This window comes from Daphnia magna, linkage group LG1, assembly GCF_020631705.1.
Source record: "Daphnia magna isolate NIES linkage group LG1, ASM2063170v1.1, whole genome shotgun sequence".
Taxonomy (NCBI): Eukaryota; Metazoa; Arthropoda; class Branchiopoda; order Diplostraca; family Daphniidae; genus Daphnia; species Daphnia magna.
The window spans coordinates 6,065,814-6,081,421 of NC_059182.1; the positions used below are offsets into that span (position 1 = coordinate 6,065,814).

The 15,608-nt window shown below is 38.0% G+C and overlaps 5 protein-coding genes and 1 long non-coding RNA gene across 15 annotated transcripts; 3 read left to right on the top strand and 3 right to left on the bottom strand.

The window, feature by feature from the left end:
- Positions 1-3: 3 nt before the first annotated feature.
- LOC116925253 (coenzyme Q-binding protein COQ10 homolog B, mitochondrial) lies at positions 4-1,164 on the bottom strand. The gene is made up of 3 exons (XM_032931931.2): positions 845-1,164; positions 595-786; positions 4-540 (listed from the first exon to the last, which is right to left on the bottom strand). The coding sequence occupies exons 1-3, from the start codon at positions 946-948 to the stop codon at positions 78-80; spliced, it is 759 nt and encodes a 252-aa protein (XP_032787822.2). The 5' UTR covers positions 949-1,164; the 3' UTR covers positions 4-77.
- A 174-nt stretch (positions 1,165-1,338) lies between these two features.
- Positions 1,339-3,412, top strand: LOC116925263 (cytidine deaminase). The gene is made up of 4 exons (XM_045171153.1): positions 1,339-1,575; positions 2,519-2,605; positions 2,666-2,943; positions 3,043-3,412. Exons 2-4 carry the CDS (start codon positions 2,563-2,565, stop codon positions 3,169-3,171), a joined length of 450 nt encoding a protein of 149 aa, XP_045027088.1. The 5' UTR covers positions 1,339-1,575; positions 2,519-2,562; the 3' UTR covers positions 3,172-3,412.
- Positions 3,413-3,798: 386 nt separating this feature from the next.
- On the top strand, positions 3,799-6,827 carry LOC116925275. Of its 5 annotated transcripts, none has more exons than XR_006644411.1 (6): positions 3,799-4,062; positions 4,121-4,174; positions 4,255-4,360; positions 6,021-6,152; positions 6,219-6,333; positions 6,703-6,827. It is a non-coding gene; the product is annotated as an uncharacterized LOC116925275 (long non-coding RNA). The 5 variants fall into 5 exon arrangements; XR_006644413.1 differs by having other exon boundaries at positions 3,799-3,974; XR_006644412.1 differs by having other exon boundaries at positions 3,799-3,961.
- Positions 6,828-9,660: 2,833 nt separating this feature from the next.
- Positions 9,661-12,164, bottom strand: LOC116925235. 3 transcript variants are annotated; one of them, XM_045171094.1, is made up of 8 exons: positions 11,862-12,164; positions 11,700-11,732; positions 11,513-11,633; positions 11,278-11,344; positions 10,495-11,216; positions 10,385-10,429; positions 10,184-10,323; positions 9,661-10,128 (listed from the first exon to the last, which is right to left on the bottom strand). In XM_045171094.1, exons 1-8 carry the CDS (start codon positions 12,021-12,023, stop codon positions 10,060-10,062), a joined length of 1,359 nt encoding a protein of 452 aa, XP_045027029.1. In that variant the 5' UTR covers positions 12,024-12,164; the 3' UTR covers positions 9,661-10,059. The 3 variants fall into 3 exon arrangements, with proteins under 3 accessions (XP_045027029.1, XP_045027024.1, XP_032787799.2); XM_045171089.1 differs by having other exon boundaries at positions 10,184-10,329; XM_032931908.2 differs by having other exon boundaries at positions 10,184-10,332.
- Positions 12,165-12,501: 337 nt separating this feature from the next.
- On the top strand, positions 12,502-13,441 carry LOC116925371 (iron-sulfur cluster assembly scaffold protein IscU). Its single transcript, XM_032932046.2, has 3 exons — positions 12,502-12,661; positions 12,797-13,021; positions 13,080-13,441. Exons 1-3 carry the CDS (start codon positions 12,572-12,574, stop codon positions 13,257-13,259), a joined length of 495 nt encoding a protein of 164 aa, XP_032787937.1. The 5' UTR covers positions 12,502-12,571; the 3' UTR covers positions 13,260-13,441.
- LOC116925329 (ADP-ribosylation factor-like protein 13B) lies at positions 13,393-15,608 on the bottom strand. 4 transcript variants are annotated; one of them, XM_032932011.2, is made up of 10 exons: positions 15,406-15,608; positions 15,198-15,305; positions 15,060-15,130; positions 14,892-14,979; positions 14,748-14,793; positions 14,545-14,660; positions 14,313-14,483; positions 14,013-14,238; positions 13,815-13,955; positions 13,393-13,744 (listed from the first exon to the last, which is right to left on the bottom strand). In XM_032932011.2, exons 2-10 carry the CDS (start codon positions 15,239-15,241, stop codon positions 13,559-13,561), a joined length of 1,089 nt encoding a protein of 362 aa, XP_032787902.1. In that variant the 5' UTR covers positions 15,242-15,305; positions 15,406-15,608; the 3' UTR covers positions 13,393-13,558. The 4 variants fall into 4 exon arrangements, with proteins under 4 accessions (XP_032787902.1, XP_045027059.1, XP_032787899.1 ...); XM_045171124.1 differs by having other exon boundaries at positions 13,393-13,756; positions 15,410-15,606; XM_032932008.2 differs by having other exon boundaries at positions 13,393-13,756; positions 15,406-15,606.

Genomic DNA, 15,608 nt, shown 5'->3' on the forward strand with positions numbered 1-15,608 from the left:
TGCTTGTGATTTTAGATTGTGTAATACCTGTGTACAAACCTTAGATACAGTATTTAACATTTGAATTTAGCTAAATATCAGGATGTTGCAGATAACACCTGTGGCCTTTGACCCGTTACAGATGCAGGCCCGTAGCGTCTCCTCGCCTCTGTCAAGAAGGCGGTAACCATTTGCCTAACTACTTGATCAAAGAACATGTGTGACAGCTGAGAATGGATCGCAGAACGAAATTCAAAGGATATAGAAAAATCCAAGAGGCAACTTTTTGGATTGTCCTTCAAGCCAGGACTGAATTTCCAGATGGTAAGGAGATGATTGAACAACTTCCCTTCTGTACACACAGATTTTACCAGATTTGGTTTGGTAAGCATGACACTGCTTGTATAGCTTTCTACCAATAATGGTGGAAAGCCAATGGTTAAATCAGCTCTAAGGTGCCCAGGAGTTCTGGATGTGACTACTGAGCTCTTGCAGTATGGAACAAAATTCTTATACTGTTCAACTTCCGAGACAACACTGTACATTTGCTCCATTGAATATCTGTGAGACTCATTTTAGCATTCAATCAGAAATAAAAAAAATTGTTTATGTTACCCCAGAAGTCTTCTTTCAGAATAATCTTTCCTTTTATTACCGATTTCTAGTCCACCTGGCAGCTTAATGAAGCCTCTACTAGGCACAAGTAGGTCAACTCTTCTATGACTAGAGTTCTTAGAAATGATGACTTCATGGTATGCTGTAGGACCTTGAATACATTGGATTCCATTACATTCACCTGCAACATTTCTGGATGAGAAGTTATTACATAATATGTAGAATAAAGTATGACATCTATGGTATATACCTTGAAAATGTAATGTAATCCCTTTTAGGCGACAAGACTATCCTACAACCACGGCACGAATTTCTCAAGATGGCAATGAATGGCAACGGAAAACTTGTCGGCATTTCCAATAATTAAAATTAATAAAGACCTAGCAACATTTTTCTATACAATCCACCCACCAACACAGTCGTTGAAGGTTGAACAAATGCAGACGATTTCACAGGGATTGTGATAGTGTTATTTGTGAAGTGAAAGTGGCTTCGGCATTGCCAATTTTTTTGCTCAATTCCATCAATAACGATAAATTTACGTAATTTTTAAAACTACAAATTCAAAAGGCATTTTCACAGTAAATCAGTGGCAAAATGGTCTACTCCATGATTCTTCTGGTATGTGAAAATGAACCATTGAACCCTAATGTCTTCGTTCGGCCACAGACTACGAAGTAAGTCTGTGGTTCGGCTAGCATAGCAGAACAAGTGCCAACGTCACAGGACAGAACTCACAGTCACAGAGGTCACATTCTCGCAGACTGTGCTATACATCCAAGTCTTTGAATTGAAATACACTACACGAAGAAGAAAAAAAGAGATTAATAACCATCGCTGCAGGCTCCCTGCGTGATCTAACATGTTTACACAGCAGATTCGGTGGTCATTAAGCGGGCATTGGCATACATTAATGCCGTTACTTTCACAGCCATTTTTGTGTCTCCCAGTCAGCTTTCAAACCATCGTTCGCTTCAGTCGGTAAGTTGCCTTTTCCAGTTTCGTTTTAGTCATTTATATTATTAAGCTGTTCGACTTGTACATCTTTTTTGTATCGTTCCTTTTTCGTTAGAAAAAAAAAAAAAAAAAAAGTGAAACTGTATGTGCCCCCCAGCTTCAAACCACATGCAAAAATCAGTTCGGGAGCCAACATTATATTGTTGTTTTTTAAGGCCATCAAACTTGAGATATTTTAACAGATGGTAGACAGTCAGTTATCATATCATAAAAGTTATAATCATATTATATAAATTGTATGTTCAACCGGTTAAGTGATGCATACGTATTAAAATACAGTTAGTATTTAAAGGCGGTCACATCCATTTTTGTCCTGAACAGACCTAACAAAAAAAAAGTTTTATGGAATCGGCTGTTTAAGTACAAACAAACATCTTAGAATTAAACATACTTCTAAATTAGTTATCATTTATTTATTTATATATTTTTTGCCCGTCGCTCGTAAGTCAATGTTTTTGTGTACAGTTTTTTTTTCTCCTCCTCCTACTCCTCTTCTTCCTCCATGTTATGTAATATTGCTGAACAGTTCCAGCACTTAAACATTATTACAGAAAATTTAACTAGGTCGCTTACTATTTTTTGTTGTAAAAAAAATTCTAGGTATCCTAGCAGGAAATATATCGTTGCGATTTAGTTAGAATTTTCTCACGATATAAAGTGCAATAATTTTGAGCATGACGCCAATTTCCAAATAAATTCACATATGGTGTCAAAATTCACCCCCGTGGTGAATTTGATTAGCACGTTACTATCATATAGCTTTATGTGATTACAGACAACCGAGAAAATAGCGAAACTTTTGTTCCACAAAATATTGTGGAGAAGAAGTTTTGAAGTATAACTGCGTTATAACAATTCTATGTTGATCAATCTCACATTCTGCATTCATTCAAATTTATTTGAATAGATTTTCGAGCCAAGAAAACGGTTTACTGGCAGTTGTCTGCGAAGATGGGAGACAACAATCAAGAATCTGTAAAATATGAGCTTCTAGGTATAGCTTATTGGTCTTACATTTGCTTTAATTTATAACGACTTACTACTTCTTTTCCAGATTCCTCGGTTAAAACAATTATTCACAAGGCTCAGGCCATTAGAGAAAAAGCATATTGCCCATACAGCAAATTTGCAGTGGGCGCGGCACTGTTGTGTGAAGATGGGACTATAGTTGATGGTTGCAATGTTGAAAACGTTTCGTATGGCTTAACAATATGTGCGGAAAGAGCTGCTATTTGTAAAGCAATTTCCCAAGAACAGAAATCTTTCAAATGCATAGCTATTTGCGCTGAAATGGAAGACTACTTTGTCAGTCCTTGTGGAGCTTGTCGGCAGGTAAACATCCGTTTATTAGAAGTAGAAAAATATTATCAATATAGTTAAATGCCGGCAGATCACAAAATCATTCTCTAAATTCGTCGTTTTCTCGTCAAGGTCCTAGCCGAATTCAACACTGGCATGGAAGTCTACTTGTGTAAACCAAATAATGACATTGTAAAGACTTCGGTGACGAAGTTGCTACCTCTCTCATTTACACCAAACTGGGTTTCGTTTTCCACATGATTGAACTAAATCCCGAAATGACACTATTTTTGTCCAAAAATATCATAGAAAACACATTAACATACCACTTTTAGGATTTTATTACCCTAGATTCTGTCAGTTACCAACGTAACCAAAGGACACCAGGAAAAATTCAGCTAGGAAGATTTCTAATCGTTTTTAGATAAGAAATTTTTGGCATTTGTCAAAAACTTGAAATAATAAAACAAAAAACTCATGGTCCGCCTGAGTGCTCCAGTAATAGCTTTGTTAATTACACAATATCGCTCATAAACATTTCGAATACCATTGCATACTGTCGATTTGGTATGGAACTGCCGCAACGCCATCACTGGAGCTTTACACGCCTATAGTTCAAATGGTTTTGCAGGCGATAATACTTCTGGATACCTTATGATTTATGACTTATGACTATTAGATTTAATCTATTTCTACTACATCAGAACAAAAAAAATATTTGTCTTTTACCAGGATAGCAATTGTCGTGTAGGTATACGACACCAGCCCTCCCCCCCACCCCCTCATCAAATTAATTCAATCGGAGGGGGGAGGTCGCAGTGGCAGTCGACTCCAGTCTCCTTGTTAGTGCTTTAGTTGAACGTTGTTATTTCAGCCGTTTGTGAGCTAATTTATTATTATTTTATCTCTAGTTTTGGAATATCGAATCTTGCTGCTACTATTGTTTGTAGGTTGTGTAAATTTTTAGCAATTTGTTTGTTCTACCATAAAGTATAACTGTAGGAAAGGGTACGCAGGCTTCTAAAAGTGAAGAACAACTCTAACTTCTTTGGTAAGCGGAAAAGGTACTGCAAAGAAAAGCGTCACATGACCGTTTTAAGAATGGACTCTTTCGTTTGTTTTGCCCAATGAACCTGTGCTTGGAACTGGCAGGTTTGTTTAGCAGTGGTAGACTTTGTTCTTAAACCCAGATGTGTTCTTCACTTTTCAGGGGGATGGATTGATGATACTTGTTGGTTAAACCATGAAGAATACGAATAGATGGGTAAGTGGAGGGTTATAAAAGTATAAAACTGTAATTCCTCATGGCATTTTCTTTCACGCATGCGCGATGTTCGTGAGCAGACGAACGAGAAAGAGCCTCTAGCTGCATCCAGGCAGAAACTAGTAGTTTCTGAAACATTGTTTTGACAAATACTGTTGCAGGTTGCAGGTTTTCATTAAATACCAAGTAAGGAATTAAATCGTGTTAAATGTATGATTTTTAGATTCAAGTCTATTTAGGTGTCCAGAACTGAAATTGTATTTTTAGAACTTTTAAAACACCGCATAACTTTTATTAACAATAGATTAACTTTTACAACTATCAAAATCTTGTTAACCATTTAAAGGAGAACTAAGCTCATTTTTTAGATTTCCGGAATTTCAACTTCCCATTTTACTTCCGGTTTTAAAATGTCAAATAACTCCTTATTTATTGGTCTGTCAGAAAAAAGATTCACATCTTCCTGATCCTTGTCAATTTAGGGTCGACTCCATGTATCAGCTCAAAATACCCGAAAATCGTCAAAAATCGCAAATTTTCCTGAACATGAAACTGAACATGAAAAATCGCGATATTGGTCAAATCCGACTTTTGGCTGGAAACACGTCATTCCAACCCCAAATTTAATAAAGATCACGAAAATCCTACTCGTTTTTGTTGTGGGATTACTATTTCCGGTGATATTGGCTACTTCCGGAAAATTTTCGTGACAACCTGCAAAAAGTAAAAAATGAGCTGTATAACAATGTCAAATACTTTTCTTGCACGCGTTAGGGTGGTGCAGCTCTTATTTCATGGTCTTTTCGCTATCAACAGTACAGGCTGACCCTACAAGCAACGACAGTTTTATCTACAAATCTTTTAGCGCCTCGTCTTGAACTAGTAGTTGATATTCTAGGTTTTGATGTTCAAAATTGGAATTGAACTATTTGAGATTAGTGAAGTTCAAGTACTTAAAAGCAAGAATCGTACTGATTTGAAAGTAAAATCTATTTACTTTGGGTTTCAGGAGTAAAAACTAGATGGCTTTGACAATGTGCGTTTTCGATAAACATTACGAGCGGCAAGTTAAATGGGTGTTTGTTAAGTTTCTAGTTTTCTACTCTGTTTAGTGTTTCAAAGGATTTTTCTTTAAGTATTAACGGTATGTATTGATATCGTTGTGTATGTATTGAAAAGAAAATCCTTAAAATATATTGTTTTTTGTATGTGGTAGGGTTTCACCTTGTCAGCTACTGAACCAGTAGCCTGCATTCATGCTATCAATGTCAATATTTTAAGCCTGACTAGCACAGTACGATATCGTGCGTTGTTTTTATTTAAGCCCTCTCTAATTGTAACCATTTTAAAGAGATTCTGCACTGCCATCTATCGACAATTTACTCAGTAATTAAGCCCGACTTTAGTACAAAAAGCTGCCCTTATAATTTTGTTTATTTTTCAAATGGCTGGATTTACGAGAAAACCAATAGCATAGTCGAAATCAGTATTCAATTTTAATAATGTCTTGTGATTTTAATCGAATTTCAAGAGATGTCGTTTTTTTGCAGATTTTGACGAAAGTGGCAAGGCTATACCATTCCCACTTTTTCATTTTTGGCCAAATTTTTAATTTTGCTTAAAATACAAGATTTCGATTCAGAATTGAATGGTAATCACGGAAATCAAGTTTATTTTTCCGATGATCTTATAGTTTTTGAAATAAACGTAAAAAACCAAGTTGGTGCGCTAACAGCACCTTATTTACGTTTATTTAAAAAATGGCGGGTTCAACAAGAAATCTATTAACTTAATCGACATCAGCGTTCAATTTTGATTATACTATGTGATTTTTTTTTTCTCCAAGGCTATCGGGAACTTCGCGAACACCGGGAACCTCGCAAACACTGGAAACCGTTGAGTTATTAAAACGCTGGCGCTCATCAACACCGGAGCGTACTGTCAATTTGTCCAGCGGCAAGCCATCTATGGAGCTTCAGTATACTTCATGCTTATATTAATTTTCAGAGACATCTAGGGGATAAATCGATGACTGATTATCTAGGCCATGGTACTGACAGCAGACAGCTGATTCATTTGGCATGGCGTCGTTGACGAGAATGGTAGACATTGGAGGTTGTTTTCATTGAAATTTCTCCTTTGATTTCCTGCAATTTCAGGTTTGTTTTAAAATAGATTTTTCCTGTTTTTGCTCAATGCTTTTACAAAGTGAAGCAAATCTGTACAAACTTATTATGAGCAAAATTGAATTTTAAAGAAGCTTTCTATCACGCTTTGGAAATTATTTAAAGGAGAACCTTGACTCGATTCTCGTTTAATACCAGCATGTATTTCATGTTTGTAAGTCAAATGCAGCCACTTTTACTTGCCAGCTTTGCAAAATATTTTCTTTAATGAGAGTTGTCATTACTGTTAATATTCTTCACTCTAATTGCCATGATTCTTTTAGGTCTTCGTAGGGGCTTTCAATATTTATTGTTAACTGTACAAGTTTTGTAACTAAACTTGCAGGCCTTTCTCGTTTCCAGGATATACATAATATGCTGCGTTGGCCCATTAGATCCATCCATGACAAAAGGAATGTCACATAAATTTCAGGTGGAAGGTGGAACAGAGAAATTGTTTCAATGTAAATAAAATATATCCAATATCATCTTTGTGTTTGGTGTATCATTACCTCCATCCAATGAAACATGAGGAAGTTAAAGCTGAAATTGGTTAATTGCCTTCAGTGTTACACAGTGAAAAGATCTTGTGCTGATGTGTAGTAATTGTGTTTCACGTAAGGTAAAGAGAAAGAGAAATTCACTGTTAAGATTCTTAACCGTTCTTTCATTGTACCAGTAAAAATTTAATATGCCAGTCCAATAGTGAAAAAAAAAAGAAAAGTTATTCCTTTAATAGCTGAATTTTGTTTTAAGTGAAACAGATTAGTAGAACCACAGACTATGAAGTAGTTTTGACAATCTCTAGTAAGTTTGCAACAAGTACATTTTGTTACTTATGAGTATAACAATAAATTTATATTACAATTTCTAGTAGGTCAAGTAATTAAAAAAAAATACACATAAAATAGTAAATTAAATGGAATTTTTTTATTGTCCCTCCTCCACCCATCAATTCCTCCACTGTTTTACATACAACAATACATAAATACAAGTATACATACATACATACACACACTCACACATACAACAAATTAGTTAACCCGTTGGCTGCCAGGCCACGCAACCCGTAGGTTGCTTAAACTACATTAGCTACGCATCGTGTCTGAAGGATCGCCGACCAAGGGGGACTTGTCCGAAGACAAGTCCGGGCTGACACGGTGACGGAATCCGTTACAGGGAATGCACACCCTCAGGAATCCGCCACCGCATCGACAAGGAGAAGTCCCTAATGGTGCATTGCCTAAAGCGCCTTGCGGCGAGGCCATTGCGACTGCTCCACCCCATGGCTATAGACCATGAGGCAGAACAGCGCGGCCGGTCCCTATAAGCTAAAAAAAAATGGGACGCAAACGGGGTGGCAGCCAACGGGTTAACTATACAACAAAACATACAAAAATACAACACAAAACAATACTCGGGAAGTTCCGCGGCGAAATCACGTTCGATCACCATGAGTTTTTTTCCTGGATCCGATTGCTCCATCGTTGTGGGCCACAGGCAAAACATGGCGATGAGGCAAAGACGTAGGCAGCGACGAAGACGGCGATGAGGCGACGGCAAAGACAGCGGCGAGGTGAAGACGGCGATGAGGCGACGGCGAAGACAGCGGCGAGGTGAAGACGGCGATGAGGCGACGGCGAAGACAGCGGCGAGGTGAAGACGGCGATGAGGTGACGGCGAAGACAGCGGCGAGGTGAGGACGGCGATGAGGCGACGGCGAAGACAGCGACGAGGTGAAGACGGCGATGAGGCGACGGCGAAGACAGCGACGAGACGATGGCGCAGACAATGACAGCGAAGAGGCGATGGCGCATACAAAGACAGCGACGAGGCGATGGCGCAAGCAAAGACAACGACCAGGCGATGAGACGATGGTGAAGGTGAAGACGGCGATGAGACGATGGCGAAAGTGAAGGCGACGATGAAACAATGGCGAAAGTGAAGGCGAAAACTGCGATGAGACGAAAACGGCGAAGACAAAGACGGCGATGACACGGAAAATTTGGATTTTGTTTCCTTGGCCCTGCGTAACAGATATAAAGAAATCAGATTAAAGAATATAACATTGTTGGATAAGAATTGAATGATTTTAATTCAGTGAGATTTTTAAAAAATTACAAGTTTGTAAACTAGCTTGGGTGATTTCCTTGGATTACTGGGACCATAGTGATTTAACTGACCAAAGATGGGGATGCTTCTTATCTTCAATCTTGTTTCAACCAGTGCTTGTTGACACAAACACTTGCGCCATACAGCTTTGCTATTTGAAGTAAGATTCAGGGAAATCAAATAAGAAGAAATTTAGTAAACACAAAAGTTATGATGTGGAACACTATAGTGAAAAAGATGTATAAACACAGATATCTTAAATCCTAATAACTGAACTAGGGGGCCTGAGCGTGAAACAGTTCAGTAAATCCTTTTGAGTCAACACAACAATCCTACATGAGAGGTTCATTGCAAAGTAATACTCTAGCATTAAATTAAGCAAATATATTTCTGCTGTGCTCTGACAAAGAACTGGGAGACAGCAAACTCCAAAAGCATAAGAATGCATCCATCAATTTGCAGTCTGGGCATTAATTGTATGCTATCTGCTGTTCTACTTATCATCACTTGTTAACATATTAGGCTTCCACCTGCCTAGGTCTAATAGAAAAGCTAAAAAATAAATCCTGGATAAGAATAATGGTTCTACGTTACTTACTTGCTGGTCTAGATGCACAAAACAATGAAAAAACTTCAAAAACAACAGAGAACAAATTTTTCCATGTTCACACAGCTAAAATGGCTGACATGCAGACGACGGTAGCATCTATCTATTTTCTAATCTATTATCTATCTATCTGTTATCTAATCTATTTTAATAGGCATCCTGGAATATTTACACTCACAAAGAATGATCTGCTTGATTTTTAAGTTAGGGTGCTTTATATTCAAATGTTCCAGAAGGGAACCGGAAATACTGAATAACTCTTATTACAAAGCACACAACAAAACGAACCAGACATTCGTAATTCCTGTTTGGGGTTGGCACGAATTATTTATTTTTAATCAAACAAACCTAGAATTGGAAAATCTATCGGCACATAAACTTTACCCCAACTAGGGAAGAGTTGTCTATAAAAAAAAGTGGATGGATCAAACGGCGTTTTGCACAAAAATCTGATATTCAAAAATCTCCTTTGCCGTTGTCTCAGCCGCAAAATGACATCACTTTGCACGCCTCTACACCCACGAAATGTATGAATAAACGCATGAACACCACGAAATATCTCCGAAGCGCAAACGTTGCAAGCGCCATCATTGACAAAAATATCGCCAAAAAACGGACGAGTGTACTTATCAATCATCTATAGGCCTACACATAATCCCTATCGGGAAACTGGAAACAACATTCTGATGGAGCTCAAATTGAAATGTGACTTATTCCATCAATTTAATACACGTATGACGAACTACTAAGACAGAATAACTTCAATCCGTCAGTTCTGCACAATTATCAGATATTTGCCCATCAAACAAACGAAAAACGTTCGTGACTTTTTCTACCAAATCTCGATACTTCTGATTGCAACAGTTTTGAAGATAATTTTAAAAACTTGTAAAACAGTTTGGAGAGGGAAAAAAATTATAACAGTTATTTGGGTCTTCATTACCCTATTATGAACAAAATTATGTAAAGAATTTGGTAGGCTGGGGTCTTCATTTATTCTTCTATCCAGTAAACCATTCACTGACTTTCTCTTTGCGTTCGTGAATTAGTGTTGTTTTTGTGCTAGTAACCTGCAGAAGAACAACATTATGATAACATTACTAAACAGGGCAATTAATCGCATACCGTAGAACATCGAACAGTAAGTTGCGGTTGTACTTCAGTTGCTTCTGAATTGGTAGAACTACTAGTATCGAATCCCATAGCCTCATTTTCCGCACGCGGTGGTCGCACGGTATCTATAGATACCGAAACACGCTGACTCTCTGTATCTACTGCAATGTTAGTTTAAGAATAGCAATAAAAATGTACACGGAACATGAGTACCGATTGAATGCATGGTGTCCGATCTGGATGTCATATGTGTCGAACCTAAGGACAAGATTGACTTAATAAGGTTATTCATATCTGAGAGCTAAGAACCTGTTTGAACCTACCAGCTGATATAAGTGTGGGATTTCGACCAACACTTTCCTTGACATTTACGACTATCAACAATCCGGCGTCTTCGCTATCGACAGATTGAGCGTCCATTTCTAAGGTCTCCGCTTCTTCGTCCCGTTTCTTATTCGCCACATCATCATTGTATTTTGGCTGATTGGCATCACCGATCTCACTTTTGTCAAGTATATCTGGTTTGGTTGTCGAAGCGTCTGATTCTAACGGAATGGGATGTGTTTTGGATGTGGTGGTCAATGTGTCCGACTCGACTTCCATTGGAGGTGTCTCGGACGTGGTGATTGAAGCGTCCGACTCTACTTCTGCGGGAGGCGTTGGAGGACCTGGTTCGCCTAGCATTGCCGAGTCATTTTCCTCATCTGTTATGTTTTCATCAGACATTTCACGTTCCTCGTTGATGGGATGTAATGTCGACGACGTTGAGCTATCTGGAATATTTTTGTTTGCATTTTGAATTCTTTTCATATCTTCTGTCTGATTATCCTTTGATGGAAACACTGGGTGAGATTTTCGAATGGGATTAATATGCTTCACAAACTCATCTTCCTCAATCGATTCGGTATCGGCACCCACAGGTGGACGCGGCCCAGTTCCAAAAATTTCAATTTCGACAGGCTCTTGACTGCTCGCACCGACTGAAGTAGTGGACTGTGGATTATTAATGACTCGGCGAGCGTGGGATCTCTTGGCATCGTCATTCCTGTACAAATAAAAAATAGAAGGATAATTTTTAGAAATTTATGTGTGTTTGCAAATGTTACCTCGACGTTAGAAAATTTGCTACAGCTTTTGACGCTTCGCTGATGGCGTGTTTAGCTAATTCCCCAGCTAACGGAAGAAAGAAAGACAAAAAGGAGGAAAGAAAAAAATAAAAATCACACGTAATTACCATTACAAATTTCAATTTACAGATATGTTACGGAAAAGTTATCAGCACCGCAAGATTCCGGCACTTTCTGGTGGGTTCCAAGATATTTTATATTTATATGCACTTACGCAAAATTAGCCTTGTGGCTGTTTGAAACTCTGAAGCTGAAAGGGTTGATCTTTTGGTTAGTTTCACTAATCCAGCGGCTTCAGAAACCAGACGAGAATAGATGTCGTGCATGAAATCATCCTAGTAGATCAAAACGGTTATTCTCTGCTTATGACACAATATCCCATAAAGGTTTACAGAACTTACCATTACTTTCATTGCTTTATTCGTCATCGACAACTATATGAAGAAAAAATATATATGATTTTAATATCAAAACACTGCACGCATTATTTTTTGTGCTAATAGAATGGACAGAAAGAAAGCGGATCATCGAAGTAGATACATTAGCGACAACTAATCACTTGCCTGTGGATGCACTTGCTTCAGTACTTTGAATACATAGTTAGAGAAACGAGCCGGCTGGAAAGATTTTCTACGTCGTGTCGATTCCCTGGTTTGTCTATGATTCACAGCTGGTCGCACAAGCTCTTTTTCCATGGAAACTACACTTCTCTTCCTACGAGCCATGTTTCTGGGATTTATAATCACGCACGAAAAAATTACTTTACTCCTTCCGTTGAATGGCGAAAAGTATCTCAAAAACAGACGGATTGCGAAGAAAGACGACTAACACACGTTGAAGCAGTAGTTCAACTGACCAATATTCTTACCCTACCCATGGTTTCCTTTCCTCCACTAAATCGATCATTTGACCTTGCAAATTGCAATAGGTCGATAAACGTTACCTCTTATGTTAGTCATGTAGTTATTTAGGCAACCTTGCAGTTATATGGACTTAAGGGGGAAGGGGGAGATTCCCCCCCCCCCTTTTCTACCATATCATAGATTTTTAGTAAGACTTGCTCGAGCTGATAATTAAATAAATTCTTACATAATATTCCCGTTTCACCTGGTTTCACATTTTTCATGTCAATTTTACTGCCGTTCATTCAGTTGTTCTAGATCATGACCGGCAACGCTGTTTTTCTTTTTATTATTTCCAACATGTGATGTAACATGCAGTTAGCACGGCACCACCAGTACCTCATAGTCAGAAAATAAAAATTCAGGCAAAAATGGCGATGTATCAAAACATTTCTCGTGCGGTTATCCGGTCTCGTTCAGCGAGTCAGCCTACGGTATTGTGTGCTTCGTATCACCAAAAAGTAAGCAAGTCGGAAGCACTGATATTTTTTGAGTGTTTTGCTAAAGGATTCACTTTACACAATTTAAAACTTGCATACGTCTGTGTCGTCGGCAGCCACTCAAAATGTCTTTTCTTTTTTATCACTTTCTTTCAGGTAATAGATCATTATGAAAAGCCAAGGAATGTTGGTTCTATGGACAAGAAGGATGTCAATGTAGGCACAGGCCTTGTTGGAGCTCCAGCCTGTGGTGATGTGATGAAGCTTCAAATTAAAGTTGATGAAAACGGGAAAATTATTGATGCTAAGTTCAAAACTTTTGGCTGTGGTTCAGCAATTGCATCAAGCTCGTTAGCCACTGAATGGGTGAAAGGAAAATCTGTAAGCTATGATTATATTCTTGGAAAGTGTAATTTTTTTCAACATTTTGTTTGACTAGGTTCATGATGCCTTGAAAATTAAAAATACCGATATTGCGAAAGAATTATCGCTTCCACCAGTCAAATTGCATTGCTCTATGCTTGCTGAAGATGCAATCAAAGCAGCATTGAAAGATTATCAAGTAAAACAAACTTCACAGAAGAAAAAAGAAGAAAAAAGGAGTGCTATTGCCCAGTAGCTGGGAACCGGTAGTTTTGTGTAGATGAAGAGAAAATCTCTACCGATTTGTGTGAAAATTTGAGATATTTCTGGAGGTAGCTAGCAATGGGCACGCAACAAGAAGTTACTACCTTTGCTTAGCTACACCGAAGTATTCTTTTAAGATTTGTAATATCGACCGAAATACATTAAACAAGCGAATATAGACCTCGTTTAGAAGTTCAATCATTGATTGTAGAAAAGTCCGTTAGGTCATGGATGATAAGCAGAAAATAGAATTTTTGGTTTCAAATAGACTAGAGATTCAAGTAACTGCCTTCATTGTTTGGAAAGTTTCCCATTTTTCGTAAGCGGTGGCAATGGTTTTCCGTTGCTGCGCTGATTAAGTTTCTTTGCTGTAGGAGATGCAGAGCTAACTTGATCGTTTCGGCTTAACACAGGCACTCTTACAGAACTAGATCCGGTCATTTCGCTGGGAGCCGAAATAGTTCCTCGAAAGTCATTCTGGATATGTCCCTTAATAGAAAAATAAATATGCAACGTGAGGACTAACTGAAAATGAAATCCAACATACCGATTCAGTCATCTCCGAACCATTTAAATCTTCAGTTTGGTCGATTTGAGCTTGAGACATCAAATCGGTCAACCCACTGGGGGATTCCATGCATTGAGGACGATCGGTCTCCGAGATAGAACCAGGAAGATTCCATTCTTCCTAAAAATAAATCGTTTTTACATATGTTTCCATTGCCTTTCAACTTCTCCACAATACTGTTATTTCTTCAAGGGGCTGAAAATGATTTTTTATGCCATTTAAAGGATCAACGCAAATCTGTGTAACAGTTTCCTCCACTTCATTTTGCAAAGCCTTGAGTCTTTCTATTCTCGCTCTTCTAGAATCCTTTTCTTTATCCTCTTTTGCTTTTTGCGACGCTATATCATTCGTCACACGACGGTCGATCTTATCGAAGTTCCTAACAATAGTTTCAACCAACCAACTATAAAAAAAAACAAAAAAAAACAAAAAAAAGGGATTTACTTTGACTTTTTAACAGACTCTTTTAATTATTACTGGAATCCAATACGTATAATGGGATCAATGTTCTTTCCGGTCCCCTGCGTCGCGCAGCAGATTTCTATTCTAGTCGGCGTTTGGCACACGTTGGCCAACAATTCGAGCTGAAGTTTGTCGGCAACATCCACCTCATCGAGAGCATCAAAGTGATCTTGTTTATTGGCTAGCCTGGTAGAAATATGTAGATTGGTTGCAATGCTTTTGCAACAAGAAAACAATGAGTACTCACAGAAGTAGGGGCTTTCCTTTAAGTATTGGGTGTTTCATCAAGGAACTTAGATTTTCGTGAGCTTCGGACAATCGCTGAGAATCACTAGCATCAACAACATAGACGACGCCGTAACACTAAACTCCATAAAAGTGCGGGAAAGATTATGGACGTAATGCCTGAAAGAACATGGTCAACTTTTTGCAATGCGAGACAATAAGTACCTCCGCAAAATAGTTATGCCAAATATCGCGAATTCTGGAACTGCCTCTAAATGCACAAATTGTAATTGAGGTACTGTAAGTGTAACCTCTATAATACATAGCAATACATACAATATTTAAAAGTTAATTAATTCTCATACATACCCAAGATCATAAATATTAATGGTAATTCCCTTTTGTTTGGTTACAAATTTTGAGAAACCAATAGTGGGAACAGTGTCTGTTAATGTTTCTGAAAATCAACAGAAATTAAAAAAGAGTGGATACTAGTTAACTAAAAACTTAAAAATTATAAGAAGCATAAAAATTTACCTCCAACTAAAGCTCGGCTCATACTTGTTTTTCCAGAGTTGTCTAGCCCAACCACAAGAATGGTAAGCTGTCTGTTGCATCAAAATAAAACAATTAATGCACTGCTTATTAAAAGCATAATATATTAAAAAGGTATACCGTTTAAGGCCAATATTATTGCAGAGTGACCCTCCATTTCCCATTTCCGTTATGTTGTCTATATGAATGTGTATGGTTTGAAATTTTAATCCAACAGTGTGTGGGAACCTATGGTAAAAAGGATCACAGAAAGGGGTAAGTCAACGTTTTTCCAGGTTCGTACTACAAAATCGAGTGGTAATAACAAACACACGATCCAACTGCTTACCAACCCCTTCAGACATAATGAGAAATTCTTCGATCCAAGAAAGCGTTTTCCGAATTCGCTTGCAAGTTACACAGAAAAAGTACGTGCAATACGTGGCGCATATAGATTAAACATAATACGGTAACGAATACAGTGGTGATCAATTACATTCATACGGGTATAAAGTCTGTTGATGTAAACAACGCGGTTGGCAACCCAACGCT

Coding starts and splice junctions, on each gene's coding strand:
- LOC116925253 (XM_032931931.2), bottom strand. CDS start 948: ATGCCGACAAGTTTTCCGTTGCCATTCATTGCCATCTTGAGAAATTCG. Junction 787..844: donor GATTACATTACATTTTCAAG/GTATATACCATA, acceptor CTTCTCATCCAG/AAATGTTGCAGGTGAATGTA. Junction 541..594: donor TCTGAAAGAAGACTTCTGGG/GTAACATAAACA, acceptor TGAGTCTCACAG/ATATTCAATGGAGCAAATGT.
- LOC116925263 (XM_045171153.1), top strand. CDS start 2,563: ATGGGAGACAACAATCAAGAATCTGTAAAATATGAGCTTCTAG. Junction 2,606..2,665: donor TGTAAAATATGAGCTTCTAG/GTATAGCTTATT, acceptor CTTCTTTTCCAG/ATTCCTCGGTTAAAACAATT. Junction 2,944..3,042: donor CTTGTGGAGCTTGTCGGCAG/GTAAACATCCGT, acceptor TTTCTCGTCAAG/GTCCTAGCCGAATTCAACAC.
- LOC116925235 (XM_032931908.2), bottom strand. CDS start 12,023: ATGGCTCGTAGGAAGAGAAGTGTAGTTTCCATGGAAAAAGAGCTTGTG. Junction 11,634..11,699: donor ATAAAGCAATGAAAGTAATG/GTAAGTTCTGTA, acceptor TTGATCTACTAG/GATGATTTCATGCACGACAT. Junction 11,217..11,277: donor GCAAATTTTCTAACGTCGAG/GTAACATTTGCA, acceptor TTATTTGTACAG/GAATGACGATGCCAAGAGAT.
- LOC116925371 (XM_032932046.2), top strand. CDS start 12,572: ATGGCGATGTATCAAAACATTTCTCGTGCGGTTATCCGGTCTCGTTCA. Junction 12,662..12,796: donor GTGCTTCGTATCACCAAAAA/GTAAGCAAGTCG, acceptor ACTTTCTTTCAG/GTAATAGATCATTATGAAAA. Junction 13,022..13,079: donor AATGGGTGAAAGGAAAATCT/GTAAGCTATGAT, acceptor TTGTTTGACTAG/GTTCATGATGCCTTGAAAAT.
- LOC116925329 (XM_045171124.1), bottom strand. CDS start 15,241: ATGGGAAATGGAGGGTCACTCTGCAATAATATTGGCCTTAAACG. Junction 14,794..14,891: donor ATTAATATTTATGATCTTGG/GTATGTATGAGA, acceptor TTGTGCATTTAG/AGGCAGTTCCAGAATTCGCG. Junction 14,239..14,312: donor ATTATACGTATTGGATTCCA/GTAATAATTAAA, acceptor TTTTTTTTATAG/TTGGTTGGTTGAAACTATTG.